General features: G+C 35.6%; 2 protein-coding genes across 3 annotated transcripts; one reads left to right on the forward strand and one right to left on the reverse strand.

Annotated features, from left to right (window-relative positions):
* Nucleotides 1-1,345: 1,345 nt before the first annotated feature.
* Nucleotides 1,346-7,408, reverse strand: LOC110910912 (peroxisomal adenine nucleotide carrier 1). Its single transcript, XM_022155488.2, has 5 exons — nucleotides 7,117-7,408; nucleotides 6,030-6,261; nucleotides 2,601-2,747; nucleotides 1,975-2,132; nucleotides 1,346-1,838 (listed from the first exon to the last, which is right to left on the reverse strand). Exons 1-5 carry the CDS (start codon nucleotides 7,260-7,262, stop codon nucleotides 1,550-1,552), a joined length of 972 nt encoding a protein of 323 aa, XP_022011180.1. The 5' UTR covers nucleotides 7,263-7,408; the 3' UTR covers nucleotides 1,346-1,549.
* Nucleotides 7,409-8,694: 1,286 nt separating this feature from the next.
* LOC110910911 (ras-related protein RABH1e) lies at nucleotides 8,695-15,171 on the forward strand. Of its 2 annotated transcripts, none has more exons than XM_022155487.2 (6): nucleotides 8,695-8,903; nucleotides 9,650-9,720; nucleotides 10,260-10,348; nucleotides 10,524-10,635; nucleotides 10,869-10,959; nucleotides 14,843-15,171. In XM_022155487.2, the coding sequence occupies exons 1-6, from the start codon at nucleotides 8,787-8,789 to the stop codon at nucleotides 14,888-14,890; spliced, it is 528 nt and encodes a 175-aa protein (XP_022011179.1). In that variant the 5' UTR covers nucleotides 8,695-8,786; the 3' UTR covers nucleotides 14,891-15,171. The 2 variants fall into 2 exon arrangements, with proteins under 2 accessions (XP_022011179.1, XP_022011178.1); XM_022155486.1 differs by having other exon boundaries at nucleotides 8,698-8,903; nucleotides 14,809-15,171.
* The last annotated feature ends 3,989 nt before the right edge of the window (nucleotides 15,172-19,160 follow it).

Genomic DNA, 19,160 nt, shown 5'->3' on the forward strand with positions numbered 1-19,160 from the left:
ACCCGTACTGTTTCGACGCGAACCGTTTCAACTCGTACCGTTCTGTTTCGACGCGAACCGTTTCGACATGAACCGTTTCGACCCGTACCGTTTCGAATCGAACCATTTCGACCCGTACTGTTTCGAATCGAACCGTTTCGACACGTACCGTTTCGACGCGAACCGTTTCGACGCGAACCGTTTCGACGCGAACCGTTTCGACGCGTACCGTTTCGACGCGAACCGTTTCGACGCGAACCGTTTCGACGCGAACCGTTTCGACCCGAATTGTTTCGACTCGTGCCGTTTCGACCAGTGCCATTTCGAATTGAACCGCTTTGACCCGAACCGTTTCGACGTGAACCGTTTCGACACGTACTAGTGGTTGTGGGTGCCGGGGTGATGGATTCCATTTCATTTGACAACCAAACACGACAAAAATGGAATTGAGATTCCAATTCCAACAATTTTCAATTCCAATTAGAATGTTTAGATTCCAAATCCAATTCCTTTAAATTCTAATTCCTATACAAATTCCAATTCCAAATCATTCCGCGAACCAAACACCCCCTAAAAACACTGCATTTTTTCTCTCATTTTCAAATAAATAATATTTTTTTATACCTTTATCACTAACTTTTCTCTCTCCCCCACTCACAACCACTTTCAAAATATATTAACAAATTATAGAGGGTGAACGAGTATCCCCCAATATACAGATGAATAATAACATTTTCTCTCTTCTGCCCTCACAATCACTTTTGATACTCTTTATATTATAAAAACTCCACACAAAATTTAATAGAATGGATGTGAATGCTCTTAGTCATACATATCACATGTTTGGAGACGTACTTTCTAAGATAATCGTTTTGGAGACGTGCTTTTTAATATTTATAAGAAAATGAGTTTTTGATTATCACATAGTATTTTTTTATGAAACAAGAAATACAAAAACGGGACGATCGATGGGTCTCATCTTTGTGCATCTTTGGCATTCGTTCACTATCCACCTTTTTTTTACAGGCTAATCCTATTTATGTGAGATTTGAGCCCTCGACCTTATAGACAGGGACACCATTATAAGCAATACAAGTGAAGTTGTAAGCGTTATTGTAAACACCATTACACTCATTTGCATTTGGTCATCAGTACTTTACTAGCATAGAAATACAATAATCGTGAAAAAAATAATTCAACTCAAGACCGATGAGTAGATCAATATAAGATGAATTCGTTAACATTCCCCTCGGTTAATTGGTTTTCAGTTAATTCAATTTTTTATTGGTTTTGGTTCGGTTTCGTCTGTTTTCAATTCGGTTTCGATTAACGATTAAGTTATTGCTCACACTTAGACACTGTTAACTAAGTCATCATTCTTTCCTTGTACTTTTTATTCACTTGCAAAATTTAATGTTTTTCCAAGTGTTTTTATAAACAAAACGAAAAAAACGTACACACCCCTCTAGTTTTCTTAAAAGAACAACAAAATTAGTAATATAGTTTGTGTTCAACTTCAAAGTCTACTGAGTTGAACTGACTCAGTTTGACTAATCAAAGTCAACTATCCTTACCTCTTTACTGATCCCTTTAACCTTCCTTGTGTACCCACAACATAACTTCTAACCGCAAGTACGAGTACCCATGTTGTAGCTGTTATTTTTTCTTTTATCATCAGAAGCAAAGCCGAACTTAAAACCGTCTTCAATATCTGAGCCTGCAATCCCTTAAAAAACCCGAATATTCCTTCTTGTTTCCAGATAGCAGCGAGAACACTCGATATTGTTTTGCGCGGTTTCTTTTTATTTCCCTTGATTTCGTCGTCACTCGAGTCTGCAGCTTGGATCATGACCTTGCACCTGCATAACGTCATGGATGTTTGGCGTTTATGGTTTTATATTGTTTAAAAAATTGAACAAAATATTATTTTTCAGCGAACCTGATGGCGGGTTATATTGTTAAAAAAACTGAACAAAATATTATTTTTCAACGAACCTGATGGCGGGATATGTAAGAACGGTTGCGATACTTTTGGAGATTGCACCGAGCAAAAAGGCAGAGAAGGCAGAAAGGGATTCGGGTGAAGACCCGTTTCCTATCTTTTTTAGTTTCCGATCTAAGAGTTTTTGTTTCAGCTGATCAAACACCGTGTACTGCATAAATACATTAAAAACTGATCAACTATGGTTATACATTTAACTAATAACAGGTCAAAACAGGTTAAATGTTAATATTTATATTAAATATGTCAAGCGAGTTGAATGATTTAGAACTCGATCAAAGTATGCTAACTACTGAGAGTTTACAGCCTCTTAAATTGTTTTATTTAAAAGAATAGATCATAATGTTAATATTAGTTTCTGTAACCATTTTGAAAAAAAAAAAAAAATCATTATCTGAGAACTTTATGAAAGACACAGAAAAATTTGATGGGTCAACCCAACCCATTTGGACCTGTCACACATGGATTGATACTTTTCATAATCATAAAAAGATAAAATAAACTTTAGCGGGTCAACATAACCTGTTTTCAACAGTTGAAAATTTTACCAGCTTTGACCCGTTATTAGACCAGACCAGACCCGCCCTGTTGATAAATTCTAGGGAGATAGGTAATGTACCTGTATTGCAGGGTTGGATGTTAAAAGTAAAGATATGCCAAGCCCGTCAAAGACTTCACTCCAACTCCCTTCTGTAAGCATTGCCCGAAGCCCTTTTGATCTCCCAAACGCACTTGTTTGCATTCGTGATGATGCTGTATCAAGAGGCTATATAATAATGTTAGATATGGTTAAAATTTTATAATTTACATTTATCTCGAGAATCAGTTTTCCTACAACTATTAGGGTGTTTTGATTAGTGTTACTGTTTGGATAAGCAAAAGTTACTTCTAACTATCTGATTAATTAGGGATAAATAGATACGTTCATACCTGATGCAACTGACCTATTATTTAAGGTCATAATAAAACTACATATTTACCTATTCTTTAACCAAATTTATTACTTCACCCCTTCCCTTGCTTCTCCAATTCTGACTCGAGATCGGCTCGCTAAAAGCTCAAGCCCGAGCCTAAACATAAGTTCTTTAGTCCAAGCTTTATATATTGAGTTAGCATAGGCTCACGAGCCTACTATTTACATAAATATAATACTTTTTAGTTTAATACATACATGTTAGACAATGAAAATAATTATGCATGTATTTTGATAAACATAAATAAATAATATATGTTATGTATATAAAATTAGGCAGTGTTGCAAAAATCGCGACTAGTCGGCGATTAATCGGCGACTAGTCGCTAGTCGGCCCTCTACTGAGTAATTTTTCACTAATCAGTGAAAAAATCGCTAGTCGGTCAAAGCCGGTCAAAGCCGGTGCTAATCGCTGCTAGTCGGCCCAATTCGGCCTAGTCGGCCCAAGTCGGCCCATCTGAATTGTTTACAAAAGTGGCCCAAAATGAAAAAAATAGCCCATTTTCTTTAGACTTAAGCCCTAAAATCACTGTTATCACTTATCAGTGACATAATATCAGTGATTCCTGCCCTAAAATCTCTACAAAAGTGACCAGCGACATCAGCGATATAAGCGACAGCGGCGGCTTCCTTCTCCGGCGGCCCTGCCACCTTCTCCGGCGGCCTTGCTACCTTCTCCGGCGGCCCTGCTTCCTTCTCCGACGACATCAGCAACAGGTAATTTATTGGACTAAATGACTAATTATATGATGTATTGTTAAACATTATTGAATAATATGTTGCGATTGTTGTTTAAATGTTTAATTAGTGTTTGGTTGGACTGATTAAGTGATTATAAGTTGATGTTAATGAATAACTAAGTTTCAGTTTGTTACAGACTTAGAGTTGGCCGATTTTTTTTTATTATAGTTTAATTAGTTGTCCGATTATAGATTGATTATAGTTTAATTCAGTTTGTTATAGTTTAATTAGTTGGTTGATTATAGGTTGATTACATTTGGCCGATTATAGACTGATTATAATGTTTGAGTAGACTGATTATATGAATAATATGCCGATTACAGTTGGCCGATTACAGTTTGTTACAAATAAGTTTCAGTTGGCCGATTATAGGTTGTTTCTTACAAATAGTTACATTAGTGAATGTTGTAATTGTATGCATAATATGCCGATTAATTGTTATCAGCTCTATATTCTTGTGAAATCTGTACTGAATTAGTGAATTGATGAACTATTTGTTAACGTTTGAATTTTAAGTACTTAGACTTGTTATGTTATGACTTATATGTAAGTTTAGTTTGAATTTTGAAATACTTTTATCTTTTTAAGTATTATATTGATATGGATGTGTGAGTATATATATACATATTTATAAAAATGAAAAATATACATATAAAATTCCCGATCCGATTAATCCCGAGTAATCCCGAGTAGTCGCTAGTCCCCACCTCACCGGCCGACTAGCGACTAGCGAGTTCTACAACCTTGAAATTAGGTAGAGGATCCTGTAAAAAGTGCTCAAAGTGTGAGAAGTGTATTATAACACTATATATAATACTATATAACACCATATAAACACCGTATAACAATATGTAACACCATATAATACCATTACCATATAACACTATGTAACACTATATAACATTATATAACACTATAGTTTGTCTGATAGCATGTCTATGATAGATGTATAGTGTTATATTTGTTATAATGTTATATAGTGTTACATAGTGTTATATGGTATTATATGGTGTTACATATTGTTATACGGTGTTTATATGGTGTTATATAGTATTATATATAGTGTTTTAATACACTTCTCACACTTTAGGCCCTTTTTACACTATCCTTACCCTATAAAATTATAACTATAAATATATATATAAAAATATTTGTACATTCATTTCAATCAGGTTAGGTTCAATAGAAAGCCATTAAAAACTTGAGAACCGAGAAAACTACTACCAACCAAACAATCATTTTTTATTTAACTTTTCATTTCCGTTAATTATAAGGTTAGTATTGTAGAAATAAAAATAAAAAATATACGTAGCTTGCCAAGATACAGATATGATGTATAATGTAGCTCGTTGATCTACATATATTCTTTTGTTTTCTTTTTAATTTCCACGAATAATAGTAACATATAAAAAAAATGAAAAAAATAATAATAAAAAAAATATTGTTTAAATTTTAAAAGTGTTTTTCTCTAAGTTTTCTAGTATCTTTTAGTTTTCTAACGATCCCTTTCCTATTTCTTAAAAATTAATGAATGATTAACGAGCCGAGCTCGAGCTTGAAATTTTTCTTACGAGGTGAACTCGAGCTTTGAGTATAGACCTTGAAACAAGCTCGGCCCATCTCGGCTTGCTTACACCCCTAGTTGTGACGTCAAATATTCAAGTTCCACAAACATGGAGACAAAGTTTCATAGACTACATTTTTATACATGATTATGTGATGCGGGCCCAAGTGTGGAGGAGCGGGCCATCTTGTATTTGGAGGCCCAAGATCGCGTAACAAAAGGGGCTGCACTAAAATGGCTCTAACTTGGGCTACAGGTGTCCGTTTTGGGCGTGCGACCAGGCGAATCGATCGTGAGAACGAAGCCCATCTTTCTACAAACAACCGTAGGTGGTTTGGGTCATCGTTCGGCCCAAAAACGCTTATTTCTATGAGTTATTTATATTTTTACGTTTTTTAGTGCTTTTCGTGGACTTTTATTTCGTTCTAGCTTATGGCCCAAATGTGTTTTGAGGCCAGTTTTCAATTTACGTTATTATTTATATGGATGTAAAGGGAGGAAGATAATCAGTTTTGAAATTTATGAAAAGTCATTTTTCTCTCCCAATTCACTGTTGAGTGTTTTGAGTGTGAAACCCCCAACTTTCGGTATTCTTCGTGAATCAACGAATTTTGGAAGAATCGTTCCTGGCATTCTGTGAGAATCAACAGGTCCGATTCCGTATCCCGTTTTCTAGTCTACATCATTATGTTACAATATTATCAATGGGCATCATCCTCATTACTAGGAAAAGAAAGAACGTCAAAGAATCAAACGAGATAATTTCTAACCTGAGTTATGATGGCAGTACAGGCCCCAGCAGAAGCAGCAAGAAGCAAGTTGGCTTTAGTTCCAATCGACTTTGTATTGTATTTTATCTGGTACAACCTTTTAAAGTAGCTGTATCCGTAGAAGTATACAAATTGTGCAATAAACGATTGCAGGTTCTTGGTTCCAAGGCCTTGATACAATGATACAATTTGACCCGTGGAAACCGCCTCCCACAACACATCTGATAGTTTCCTGCATGACCCACATGAGAACTATATCAGTTCCAAATTCTGTTTTGATATAATACATATAGCTTCATAATGACTTGTGGATTTCTAGGATTAAAATCCGGTACACAGTTATATCTATATATTCAGGCTAGAAATACATTATAGAATACTAACAGACCCTTCTGTATACGAAAAACATTTTTGCAATTCTAGTTCCAGACTGATTGGAAAACTGCAAACCAGACCCTAACTTTGATCCAATAACAAAATGAATACTTGAGCGCCAGGCGCGCCAAGGCAAGAAGGTCCCCAGAGCCGAGGTGTTAATATTTATGATAGGGTTGCGTATATAACTGACCATCAAATCAAAAAGAAACCAACTTATTTAAAGTATTTTGAGTTATATAAACGCAAAGTAGTCAAAGGCACATTGCGCTCGCTCCCACATCAAGGCGCTCTAGCCAAAATCCGGTCTGAAACATCCAAAAGTGGCCTGGAACCAGCCTAGCCTAACCAAACCAAACTCGAAAAAAAGTTTGTTTATACTGTGCGCCTAGCTTACCCTTGAGTACGCTTAGAGTCTTCGACTACCTAGATCACTAGATTATCGCTGCCTTACGAGAGTGTTTGGACTTATGCCTAAATTAATTATGATTTGCTGATTATTTAGGGTCAAAATATCAGATTTAGGAAAAACTATACTACAAGAAAACTGATTATTACTAAGATAAATATAAAAATTATGATTAGTGATTTGATTATGATCTAAATCAAAGAACAATAAAAAATCATATACCATGACAATCACAAAATCCTAAATAAACAATCACACAACAATGAAATGAAAAATACAAGAAAATGAAGCAACAAATAGTACCTATACTTCTGGCGACCATGGGAGCGAACTTCAGCCTGAAACTTGGCTTTGCATGTGTCAAGAGGATACAAGATCGTGGTGCTCAAAATAGCCCCAATTGCCCCTGATGTTGCCTCCGAAATTGACTCCAGATCAATCGAAGACATCGTAAATAATAATTACCCAACCTCGGCTCCGACCGAATGCAAATTATGGAAGAAAAAGGAGAGAAATTGGAAGTCAAATTTGGAAGAAAAAGGAAGTCAAATTGAGTTTGGTGAAGGGTGATCGTGTATTAGAACACGTTTACAACAATGAGTCAAGGATTTGGTCACGGTGGTACATTTTTCGTTTTTGGGGTCTCAAAATATCTTGATAAGACGGTAATGGTTTACGTTTTGCTATAATATAAAACCACATGTTACACGTTGGGCATTCATAAGATTTACTCATATCTTTGATTTATTCATACACTCTGAATCTTATTTATACGTTATTTTTTAGTCTTTCTATATATACGCGCATGATGGTTATTTGCGGTAATTGACGGTTTCGGCGGGTATGGCTTCCATCTAATTAATTAATAGGATATGTGGATGTGAATATTTTCTGACTTGTTCATGTTTTCAGCGAAAACTATCTAACTTGTTTGGTTTCTCGTCTTTTTAGGAATGGTAATGACCAGGTATGGGACAGATATTGGTAATCTCGGTCTCATGCCTTGTTTTAAATTTATGCCCCATGTCTAGTAGTGGTAGCCATTAGGTTTGCGGATATTGGGCATAATTGTTTATGTTCTTGTTTTATTAAAACTTACACTATTGCGACAATATTTAATAGAAGACTGATTTCATTTCATAGCAACATTGTCAGGTTACAATACATGGAAAACAAAGTACAACAATTGTTTCAACATACGACATTTCAAGAAACGAAATACAATAGAATAATACAAGTAGAACAACCTATCTAGTAATTCAAAATGGGTTTCTAAAGCATCCCTACTAGATTTCATCAATGTCAATGTCAACGTCATCAACCTGCAATATGTTTAAAATAGATGGTTCAATACAAAAGTATTGACGAGTATACAAGTTTGATACATAGCATAAGTATAAAATGATTTAAACGAATCTACATGACAAACTTAGTTGTCAAGATTAATGTAAAACTGACATGCGAATATTCAAGTCAATCTTATGATTACCGCAAGTATTAAAGACTTAACATAACCACAAGACTATCGGCGGTGCGCTACTCTTATAGCGTTGTACATGTTAAGGGGAGGCTCGTACGAATTTAATGACAAGTTTATCACATAAGAATGTTCCAGAAACACGAATCAAGTATAACGTATTAGCATGCATGTATTGGATTGTTTATGCGTTTGTATAAAAGTCTAGGTGTAACTGTGTAGGTTTATACGTAAACATATTGCACCCAAAGTGTAAAGTGTAATTTGGAAAAAAGTTTAACTTCGTTAAGTTTTTTTAACGGGGGATCATTGTAGGAAAAATAGGTAAAAGGTGAGACTGGTGAGGGAATATTGTGAGATGGAATTATTAATGGCCAATAAGGTCTGGTGAGATTTATATTATTCATTACTCACTGACTCACTCACAGATTGAAATCTGAGTTGATTTGATTTGATCGTGTGATTCCAAAGTAACAAGTGACAGACAGACAGACTAATGGCGGGTGTGTCACCTCTCGCCAAATACAAACTGGTATTTCTGGGCGATCAATCCGTCGGCAAAACCAGCATCATTACCAGATTCATGTATGACAAATTCGACACAACTTATCAGGTATCCGGATCCTCCCAACTATTCTTTAGATACATATCAACCTTTCTTAACATATAGTAATTTATAAAACGGATATTCTAGGTTTTCACCTAATTTTATGCAGCCAAACACATAATAATATCGCCAGTAAGTCGTCTAAGGGGCTGTTTGTTTACCTATTAATGATGCTCTTAATGGTTCAGACCTCTTAATGGGTTCAGCACTTAATAGTTCAGACTGTTTGTTTCACGGGGTCTGAATGGTTCAAACATTTGCCTCTGGATGGTTAAGATTTATACAGAGTCTGAATGGTTAAGATTTAATCAATCGCTTAAATTTGCTGCCTTCAATCATGAGATTTAAGCACTTAATTGTATTTATTTTGACTAAGACCATGTGTAGTGGTAAATCAATATAATGCCCCCATCATGGGGCGTTTTGCGACACGTGTCATCCCAGTCAGCATGGGGCATTATAGCATAAAGTGGTGTAGTGGGAATAATACCTAATAATGCCCCTTCCAATCTTAAAAAGGATTTACAAAAAAAAAAAAAAAAGAATCTTACACATGTAAAGCCCCCATTGGCCAGTCAAACTCCACATTCTCATCCAATATGTATGTGAGCGTTTTAATGGGGGTGGCGGCGTTTTGGGGCGTTATTTTGCAATTTTTTTTAAAAATAACGCCCCACTACGGGTGGTCTAAGAACTCATATTTCTTTTAGGGCGTTTTAATCCTTAAAAGCTCATGCTTATATCAACTGCAGGCTACCATTGGCATCGATTTTTTGTCTAAAACAATGTACCTTGAAGATAGAACAGTTCGGTTACAGCTTTGGTAAGTTTATGACTTCTTTTAACTTTTCAGTTGCTATGTGTATACATACATCTTTAATACCCTGCCATATTCTAATATTTGTGCTCCGAAGTCAATGGAGAAACTTAAACGAATGGGTTTATATTCGGCTTACGTTTTCTCTGTAATGAATCAAAGTATCAAACAAGTACGATAAAAATGCAAGTTGAAAAGGAAACGGATTAAATGAATGAAACAGGTCAAAATTTGCACAAAGTGTCTATTTGTGCTACATCCTAAATCATTTTTTATATAATAAATTGGATTCTTACTGAGATAAAGTAATTTCTCTAGTTATATTTGACACTAATTGTTTATAAACAAAAATTAAGATATTTACATAAACAGTGTTTCAGGTCAACCCAACAGCAACCAAAACAAAAAATAAAAAAATTTACCCAAAACCATTACTCAATCAAGCCGACCCACCCATAATGCCACCTCTAGTTAGCTTATTTTTATTCGTAATTGATTATATATTATTTGTTTTGTTTTTTACGTTTCATAGTATAACACTTCAGGGATACTGCTGGGCAGGAGAGATTTAGGAGTCTTATTCCAAGTTATATAAGAGATTCAACTGTTGCAGTGATTGTCTATGATGTTGCCAGTAAGTAGCATTTCACCGTGTTCTTGTTGCCATTATTAGATGCACCATATCTTGCATTCTTACTGCGTTTATTAATCAAACACTGTGCTATAGCCTATAATTATATATGACTCATAGAATCTGTGTCTATTTTGGTACCCTTCTATAACTCTATAAGTTACCGGTTACTTTTCAGATCGTGAGTCATTTTTGAACACTTTAAAGTGGATAGAAGAAGTACGTACTGAGCGAGGCAGCGATGTGATCATAGTCCTTGTTGGCAACAAAACTGATCTTGTTGACAAAAGGTTTGACTTTACTGAAATAATATATTTGAAACACGGTTTGTTTGTAAAATATTTAATATTTTTGGACAAATAGCCTTTTAACCGGTCATTTTCCCACCTTCAACTTTTCAGCATCTGTGTTACATTGGTTTTCTTTTACTGGACACGCGTAGCGCTTTGTCTATTTTTTTTACTAATAATTGTTCTAGCATTGCAAATGTTGAGATGTTGCTGACTCTTTGGTGGTCAAACAGGCAAGTGTCGATCGAAGAAGGAGATGACAAAGCTCGTGAACATGGAGTCATGTTTGTTGAAACGAGTGCAAAAGCTGGATTTAACATTAAGGTACCATACTCTGTCTTGTTATACCATTTCACTTTTACACATTTTGACTGTCGACTTCTGATATATAATTCTGCATGCGAGTATAAAACGTGTATATCATACAAGCATTATCGTGTAGGTAGGTATATGTACAAATCACGAAACACTATCTTATTTTCTTTTGTTTCTCAAGCAATTGTGGGATTAGGTATTATGGGGAAGGTTCATTTGAGAAGAAAATTTAATTGAGAAAAAAAAGAACAAAGAGTAATTTTGTAAAACATTAAATAATTTCTTCACTTATCTCATTTATTATCATCTTTGATTAATTAATTAGTCATAAAGACTATCATCCTTCACACTAACTTTTTTTACCTACACACATCAAAAGTTATCCTACATATTTCGAAATTTATCCTACACAACTCGTAATTTATCCTATACACCTCATAATTTATCCTACACTTTAAATTATTTATTTTATTTAGTACCTAAGGACTATGCTTTACTTTTCCATTAACTTCCTCATATCACGTCTTACTGATATCTTATAGGTAATAGAGTCTCAAAGCAGGGTCCCCCCAATGACAGCCTTCTTGTCTACTCACTTTTGATACTAGTACACCTTTGCGTGGTTTCTGTCTTCACTTTATGGCAATTCTCTCGATCTCTGATAAGTCAGCTAAAGGAAGCAAACTCTAATATAAGTTAGTAGCTTTCACATCCTTCCTATATATAGGAAGTAGCTAAAGCATCCTTACTCTCTATAGTCAGTAGCTTTCGCATCCTTTTCTTATCTATGTTCTTACCTCAAGTTTCTTTCCTTAGGCAGGTTTCACACTAAAGTTGAGAAAAGGCATAATAGAAAAGAAGTGAAAAGAAAAAGAAGTGGCGCTATAGAGTCTGATTCCCTATAATAAATAGAAGTGGAGGGGTTGCTTGCTATTCCCATATCAATCGATGAAAGAGAACTAGGGAGTGGTTAGAAGAAGCTATTTAGGTAACCTTTGCTTAGAGGACCGGCTATACTACTAGTGACTTAGATCTTGTGAGAAGGCAGAAAGTCGGGTGCCCGCAGCTACTTTAAATGTGAAAGGAATGAAGTTAGCCTATCAGTAAGCACTCCTTCTACTCTTTAGGAATCCCCTGGAAATAGAATGATGAAGTGATGGGTAAGCTCAAGTAATCCCTACCTTCCCTAGAGAACTGAGAAGAGATAGAAGTCAGATTAGCTCTCCAAAATGAGTAGAGAAGAAAGTCTAGCTTCCCAGGGAGTAAAGACGGGAAAGCCTTACCTCTTACGAGATAGAAAGAACCTCAGAGAACGGAAAGAGCCAAGGTCGTAAAGACAAAGGCAGAAAAGCCTAGGTATAGGTAGCGAAAGTCAAGGTACGAGACACCAAGGAGTTAGAAAATAATAGAACCTGTAACGGAAACAGAGTTTTAGCCGGCTCATTAGAGCAAGTGAAATATGCGTCAAATTGGCTTCTTTATAGGATTCTCGTCTGATTGAACAAGAGCGTATGCACCTTAAAAAAAGGGATTCTCGTCTGATTGAACAAGAGCGTATGCACCTTAAAAAAAGGGAGGATCGTATGATTGCACGAGATCGTATGCACCTCCTTTTCTCCTTTATTCCGGGCAATAGATAAGTAAGTGAGTGCCCCGTGTACTTTCCCTATCAATTTTCATGTACTAGTTTTTATTGTATAGAGAAGAAATCTCGGTTCGAAGGTAGGTAGCTTCCTTTCACAAGCCTGTTTTCACTTCCTTATAGAAAGTAGGCTGCTACCGAACTCATTAGCAAGCAAACGGCATCGCCCTATCTCAAGCAGCTCACTACTCACTAAAGTCTATGTGAGAAACCAAGCTATTTCACTCCTGTGGGATTCAAACCCACCCCGAAAAAATATATATTTTGAAGATAAGTTACAAAAAATTTAATGTAGTTAGCTATTAAAAAGGAAGACTACAAATTAATGATCTATGTAGATTTACCTAGGGATGAGCATATGCCACCGAATACCGATCCCGTACCGATCCCGTACCGATCCCGATCCCGATCGGTATCCCGATCGGTATCCACTTTTTGGCGTTTTCGGTATCGGTACGGTACGGTATCGGTATTATACCGATACCGACCCTCAAAATACGGTATAATACCGATACCGTACCGTACCGATACCTAACCGACATGTTTCGGTATCGGTATCGGTACCTAGTTTGGGTGAAATTCGGGATCGGTATTAGGCGGTATCGGTATCGGTTCGGTATCGGATACCGATATGCTCATCCCTATAGTAACATTAAATACTTATATTAAATGAAGTAAAATAAAACATTCTTATTGGTTGAAATTTCTTCTTTTTTCTTCTTACAAAAAATTTCTTCTCATTTGAACTCTCCACTAGGTATTATTATATATATAAAAGTTGAGGGGGTCTTTTGTGTACCTCACCCCTCAACTTTCAACATTTACACTTATACCCCCAACTTATTAAAAACTTTATAAAATGTCCTTTTGACCCCTTCGCGTCTTATGTGCGTGTCGGTATAAATTCAAGTTTGTTTATGTTTCGACGTAAATTGGACGTTTTCAGTTGGTCTACGTTTTGGCATAAATTTTGTCGGAAACGAGTCTGGTTAAATATTATACGTTTTCATTAGACGGTATAAATTTGAGTTGTACTATACGTTTTGACGCCGCCACAACGTGCAGTACCATTTTTTAACTTAAGAAAACACTATTTTCTTATGTGCTTGTTTTTATGTATGTGTCGGTATAAATTCAAGTTGGTTTACTTTTCGACGGAAATATTTTTCGGAACTGAGTAGGGTCAAATTTAATACGTTTTCGTGTTTTTTTATGTACGTTTTTAGTTGATCTATGTTTTGACGTTTTTTTTCCGGAAATGAGTCATGTCAAATATAATACGCTTTTGTGCTTTTATTTTTATAAACGTTTCCAGTTGGTCTATGTTTTGATCAGTAAGCTATTACAAAAAAATCAGTACGATCAAATCACGTTAAATAACCGACCCCGCAATGCAGGGAATCAATTATAGTTACAGTAATAATCCATATACATGGGAGCATTAATAAAAAAAAATACACATTGGCCGAATCTCAACCCATTTGACCCGATCCAATTTCCTTGACCCGTTTGATAGAAACCATAACCACTATATGAGCTTTGGCCTAATATCATGGTAATAACTAATAACTTAAGTCAGTCAAATCCCTTCTTTTGTTTATAATTAAAATTTATATGTATTATGAGAAAATTGTACAATATAAAATTTAGGGAAATTGGCCTATAATAATCCAACCTAAACCTTATTGGCCATTAATAATCCCACCTCAGAATATTTCCCCCACCAGTCCCACCTTTCACCTATTTTTCCTACAATGGTCCCCCGTTAAAAAAGCTTAACGGAGTTAAGCTTTTTTCTAAATTACAAACATATTTTTTAGGGCTTTTGATTAGAACGGCGATACGAGTCCATTGATGTAAAACTTGCCTCGAAACGGTGCTCCAAACGATGAAAACGGCGCTTCAATTCGGGTGTTTAAATTTTCAATTAACCAAAATCAAGTCACTTGGAGGCTTGGAGCACCATTTCGAAGTAAGTTTTACATCAATGGACTCATATCATCGTTCTGATCAAAAGCCCTAAAAAATCTGTTTGTAATTTGGAAAAAAGCTTAACTCCGTTAAGTTTTTTTAACGGGGGACCATTGTAGGAAAAATAGGTGAAAGGTGAGACTGGTGGGGGAATATTCTGAGGTGGGATTATTAATGGCGAATAAGGTATAGGTGGGATTATTACAGGTCAATTCCCCTAAAATTTATGATTTTGTTGCATGCAGCCTTTATTCAGAAAGATTGCTGCTGCCTTGCCAGGGATGGAGACAATTTCCTCCACAAAACAAGAAGACATGGTTGATGTGAACTTGAAGTCTAGCTCAAATACAAATCAGCAAGGTGGAGGTTGTGCATGCTAGATTATTAACTACTCATATTCAGTTGCACCTTTTGTTTTCGAGTTTTAATATGCGTCACATCATATCATCTTATATAGATTGGGTTGGTTTGGTTTGGTTTGAACTAACAAGTTTTAAAATGGAATTGGAACAAAGTTAACAACTTGGGTTGGTTATTTGGTCTTGTATTCTTTGTTTCTAGTTTCGGTTTGGCCCAATGGATGAGATGAACACATGTGTGATGGTTAACAATCCACCTTACGTCTACTCTTTGATCCTGGTAATCTGGTATTAATCACTTATAAGTGAGTCGCCTTATTAAGGCCACCCGGGGCCTTCACTAGATTCTTCAAGGGGTTTGACTAGAAAACCGCCGCAACCAATTTGATCTAGCTAGATGATGGGTTGAGTGGGTTCACGAACCATCTCTAGATGGGGATTGGATGTGACCGTTACCAATGGTCATTTGATCGTTACAATTAAAAAATAGATAAATGATAAACCATATTTTTACGCCATATAAACTCATCTAAAAATTTGATATTTATACATCTTTTCTACTGTCACACTATAATATTTCTTTATTACATAAAAAAAGGAATCAAATAGAGGGGTCAAACAATTTGTTTTCACCTGACTCACCAACTTCTTCCCACTCTATTGATTCTACTCTTGAATTTTCTTACCATGGTGGCTACAACATTAGAAGAACTTGAAGATACGGTGCGATCAAAGAAAAAGTATGTGTGACGTGACCAAAAAGGACTCGTGAAGTTCTAATGAATGTTTACTTGGTCGAAAACTCAAAGTACGATGTTTAGAGTTGAGATTTCGTCTATGGAAAAAGTTATTTGAAAATTGTGGGAAATATAAATGCCAACTTTAAATGGTTTCAAGTAGGTTACGACCGGAGGTACAAAAAGAGTTTCACGCCACTATAAAAATGCACATCCGTAATTCGTCAACGCACAACCAGTAATGTGCCTGATAGATACGATGAATATTTAGCTATGATTGATAGGACTTCACGTGAATATCTAGAACATTTTTGCAATGTGATTATTAAGTTATACGGTAAAGAGTTTTTACGTGGACCTACTAGCCACGACATAACACGTTTGTACGAACAACAAACCTAACCGAACAATTTTGATGTTTAAACACGATTTAATCCGACTTCGAATCACACCAATCAACGATAAACCACAATTTAACAAATTCTTTAAAAACATAACCAAATTTCATGAAATCACAAATCTAATAAACCTATACAATGAATTTCATCAAACAAACATGTTTAGATCCGAAATTGATTCAAAATCAGTTCATGAAGAACAAAAACAGTTGTATTCACTTTTTCTTCAAAAGTCCACCAAATTCAACCAAAAAATCAAGAGCACGGTGATCTAATCGACTATTAGATCGATAACATGCTTTGATAGAAACTGAAAGTGCATGTTTGGAATTGATTTCGATTGAAATTGGTAAACAAATGAACAAATTAAATAAATAAACGTGAAGAACGATCCGACATAGATTGACTATACCGAAAGAGTTTACATCACACACATCGTGATATCACCTCTAATGATCTCCCCTCCACCTACACACCCTCTCTCTCGAAAGATCTAACACTCAAAGTTTATGAAATAAGACCATCCATAGTGGACTCGTGGTCCACCGAACCATGAGCCACCACGAACTCCACACCGCCCCACCTCGTGAAAGGGTGTTTTTGCCCTCTGCTCGTGGTGTTGGTCACTTGACAATGTTTGTTTCTTCCAAGGAATATGGGGCGAGTACAAGGAAAGAGTGATATGCGGGGCCAGTATCATGGAATATTGAGGGTTTTTTTAGAGTAAATGTTTGTATCAAATTGCAGACGGTGTCCTTTGCCTATAAATTTGACGAGTTTTGTCCTTAACGTTTCAAAAACCTGCACGTTATGTCCTTTAGCCCTAACTCAGATAGATTTTTTTTGTTAAATATAGTCATGTGACTTGCACATGAGGGCATCTTTGTCATTTTATCTTTCGGAGGCTATTTTGCAATGAATTATTATTCGGAGACTATTTATAAAACACTGAAAATAAAAAATAAAAAAAACTTTCCCTCCTCTCTCTCTCTCTCATCACTTCTCCCCCCCCCCCCCCCCCTTTAAAATGGAAAACCAAATAGATGTTCTTACTTTTATCTTACACCAATCTAACTGAAGCTTCTGATCCAAATTACAATCAAACAGCAATAACAACACAAATCGAATACAGAAGGAACAATATTTACCTAGAATCTGATAACGGCATCACCGGTTCTTCCGGTTTACTGTAACCTTCTCTCCAAACTCATACGAAAAACTCAAAACCCCTTTAACTTTTCCCGACGATCTTCTCACCTATAACTAACAAACTACATCATCTTCCCTTCATCTTTTACACCTTCTAGAAGCTCCTTCACCGGAACATGAACTTCTCCGAGGTTCCTGCCGCCGATAATCCCCGCCGCCTGAATTTTAACGATGAGTGTTAGGCGGTTTTGGAATCCGTCGCCATAATTATAATTTTAACGACGAGTGTGTATGAGAGAGTGAGAGAGAGAGATATGAGTTTAGAGAGAGAAGGGAGAGAGAGGGAGTGAGTTTCAATTTTATATTTTTTATTATATGTTTTTTTTTACAAAATACTCCTTGAATATAGGGGTGTTCAAAAAACTCGTGGCTCGCAGCTCGCTCGAAACTCGCTCGAAAAAAACTCGGCTCGAAATTGGCTCGGTTGTAAACGAGCCAGCTCGGCTTGGCTCGGTTTGTAAACGAGCCGAGCTCGAGCTTGGCCGGGCTCGGCTCGTGAGCTCGTGAGTCGGCTCGATAAGGTTTACATCCTTCATTTTTTTGTCCCACATTGCTCAGAAGATAAAAACTAAGGGAGTATCTCCCATATAAAAGAAGGTAAAGAAAATGTAGAAATTGAGTTAACTATTTATACTTGCATATTTAGCCACTTGGTTAAATTAAATTGCAATTATTTCCCTTAGTATATGAAAAGATTCATTTTTAAGGCTTTTTAAGTAGTAAATTTTAAGGTTCTTTGTTAGTTCGAGCCGAGCCGAGCTAGCTCAAATTTTAATCAAGTCGAGCTCGAGCCGAGCCAACTCGAATTCAGTTCGAACCAAGCTCGACTCGACTCGGCTCGTTTAAAGCCCTACTTGAATATTAATTGTTTACACAGTAGTCCTTGGAAAGATAAAATGATGAGAATGCCCTCATGTGAAGGCACATGATCAGATTTAACCAAAAACATAAATTGGGTTAGGCTCAAAGGATATATCGTGCAAAATTTGAAACATTAAGTACAAAACCCGTCAATTTTAAAGGCAAAGGACACCGTTTGTAACTTGGTGTAAACATAAAGGACAAAACTTGTAATTTACTCGTTTTTTTATTTGAAGGTTCTATATGGTGATTTTTTTAAAAAGATGATGAAGATAGAGATACTGTATGTATATGTGGTGATAACATGTGAGTCTCATGAGATGTGGACAAGAAGGGGTTGGATAAGGGGTTTTGTATGTAGTTTTTATTTATGAGTTAAATATCATTTTAGTCTTTGTGGTTTGATCAATTTTGCCAGTTTAGTCCAAAGATTTCATTTTTCATTTATGGATCTAAAAAGGTTTTAGTGTTGCCATTTTAATCCACTGGGTTAACTTCACCTTTTATTTCTATTAACTAGAAGGGCATTTTGGTCATTTTATATGGTTGAATTGTCCTTCTAGTTAACAAAGTTACATATAAAATGACTGAATTGCCCTTCTCGTTAACTGAAAAAATGGATGAACTTAACACAGTGGATTAAAATGGCAATGGTGAAACTTTTTTGGACCGAAAATACGAAAAATGAAACCTTTGAACTAAAGTGGCAAAATGGCTCAAACCACAGGGGCTAATATGGCATTTAACTCTTTATTTAATTATTATTACATTATTTAAAAATAAATAAAATTAATTAAATGGTTGGATGAGGGGGTCTTAGATGAATTACTTTATAAGATTAAATTACTAATTATCTATGTTCTATATAGTTTTTTTTTATTTAATTTTAATGAATTTATTTATGTTTTTATTAATTGTTGAAACATTATTTAAAAAAAATTATAATAACTAATCATTTTGTAATCATCATGTAATTAACTAGGTTAAGCGCCCATGTAATACACGGCTAAACAATTTAAATTTTGATAAGAAA

This window comes from Helianthus annuus, chromosome 15 (genome assembly GCF_002127325.2).
Source record: "Helianthus annuus cultivar XRQ/B chromosome 15, HanXRQr2.0-SUNRISE, whole genome shotgun sequence".
NCBI classification, from domain to species: Eukaryota; Viridiplantae; Streptophyta; class Magnoliopsida; order Asterales; family Asteraceae; genus Helianthus; species Helianthus annuus.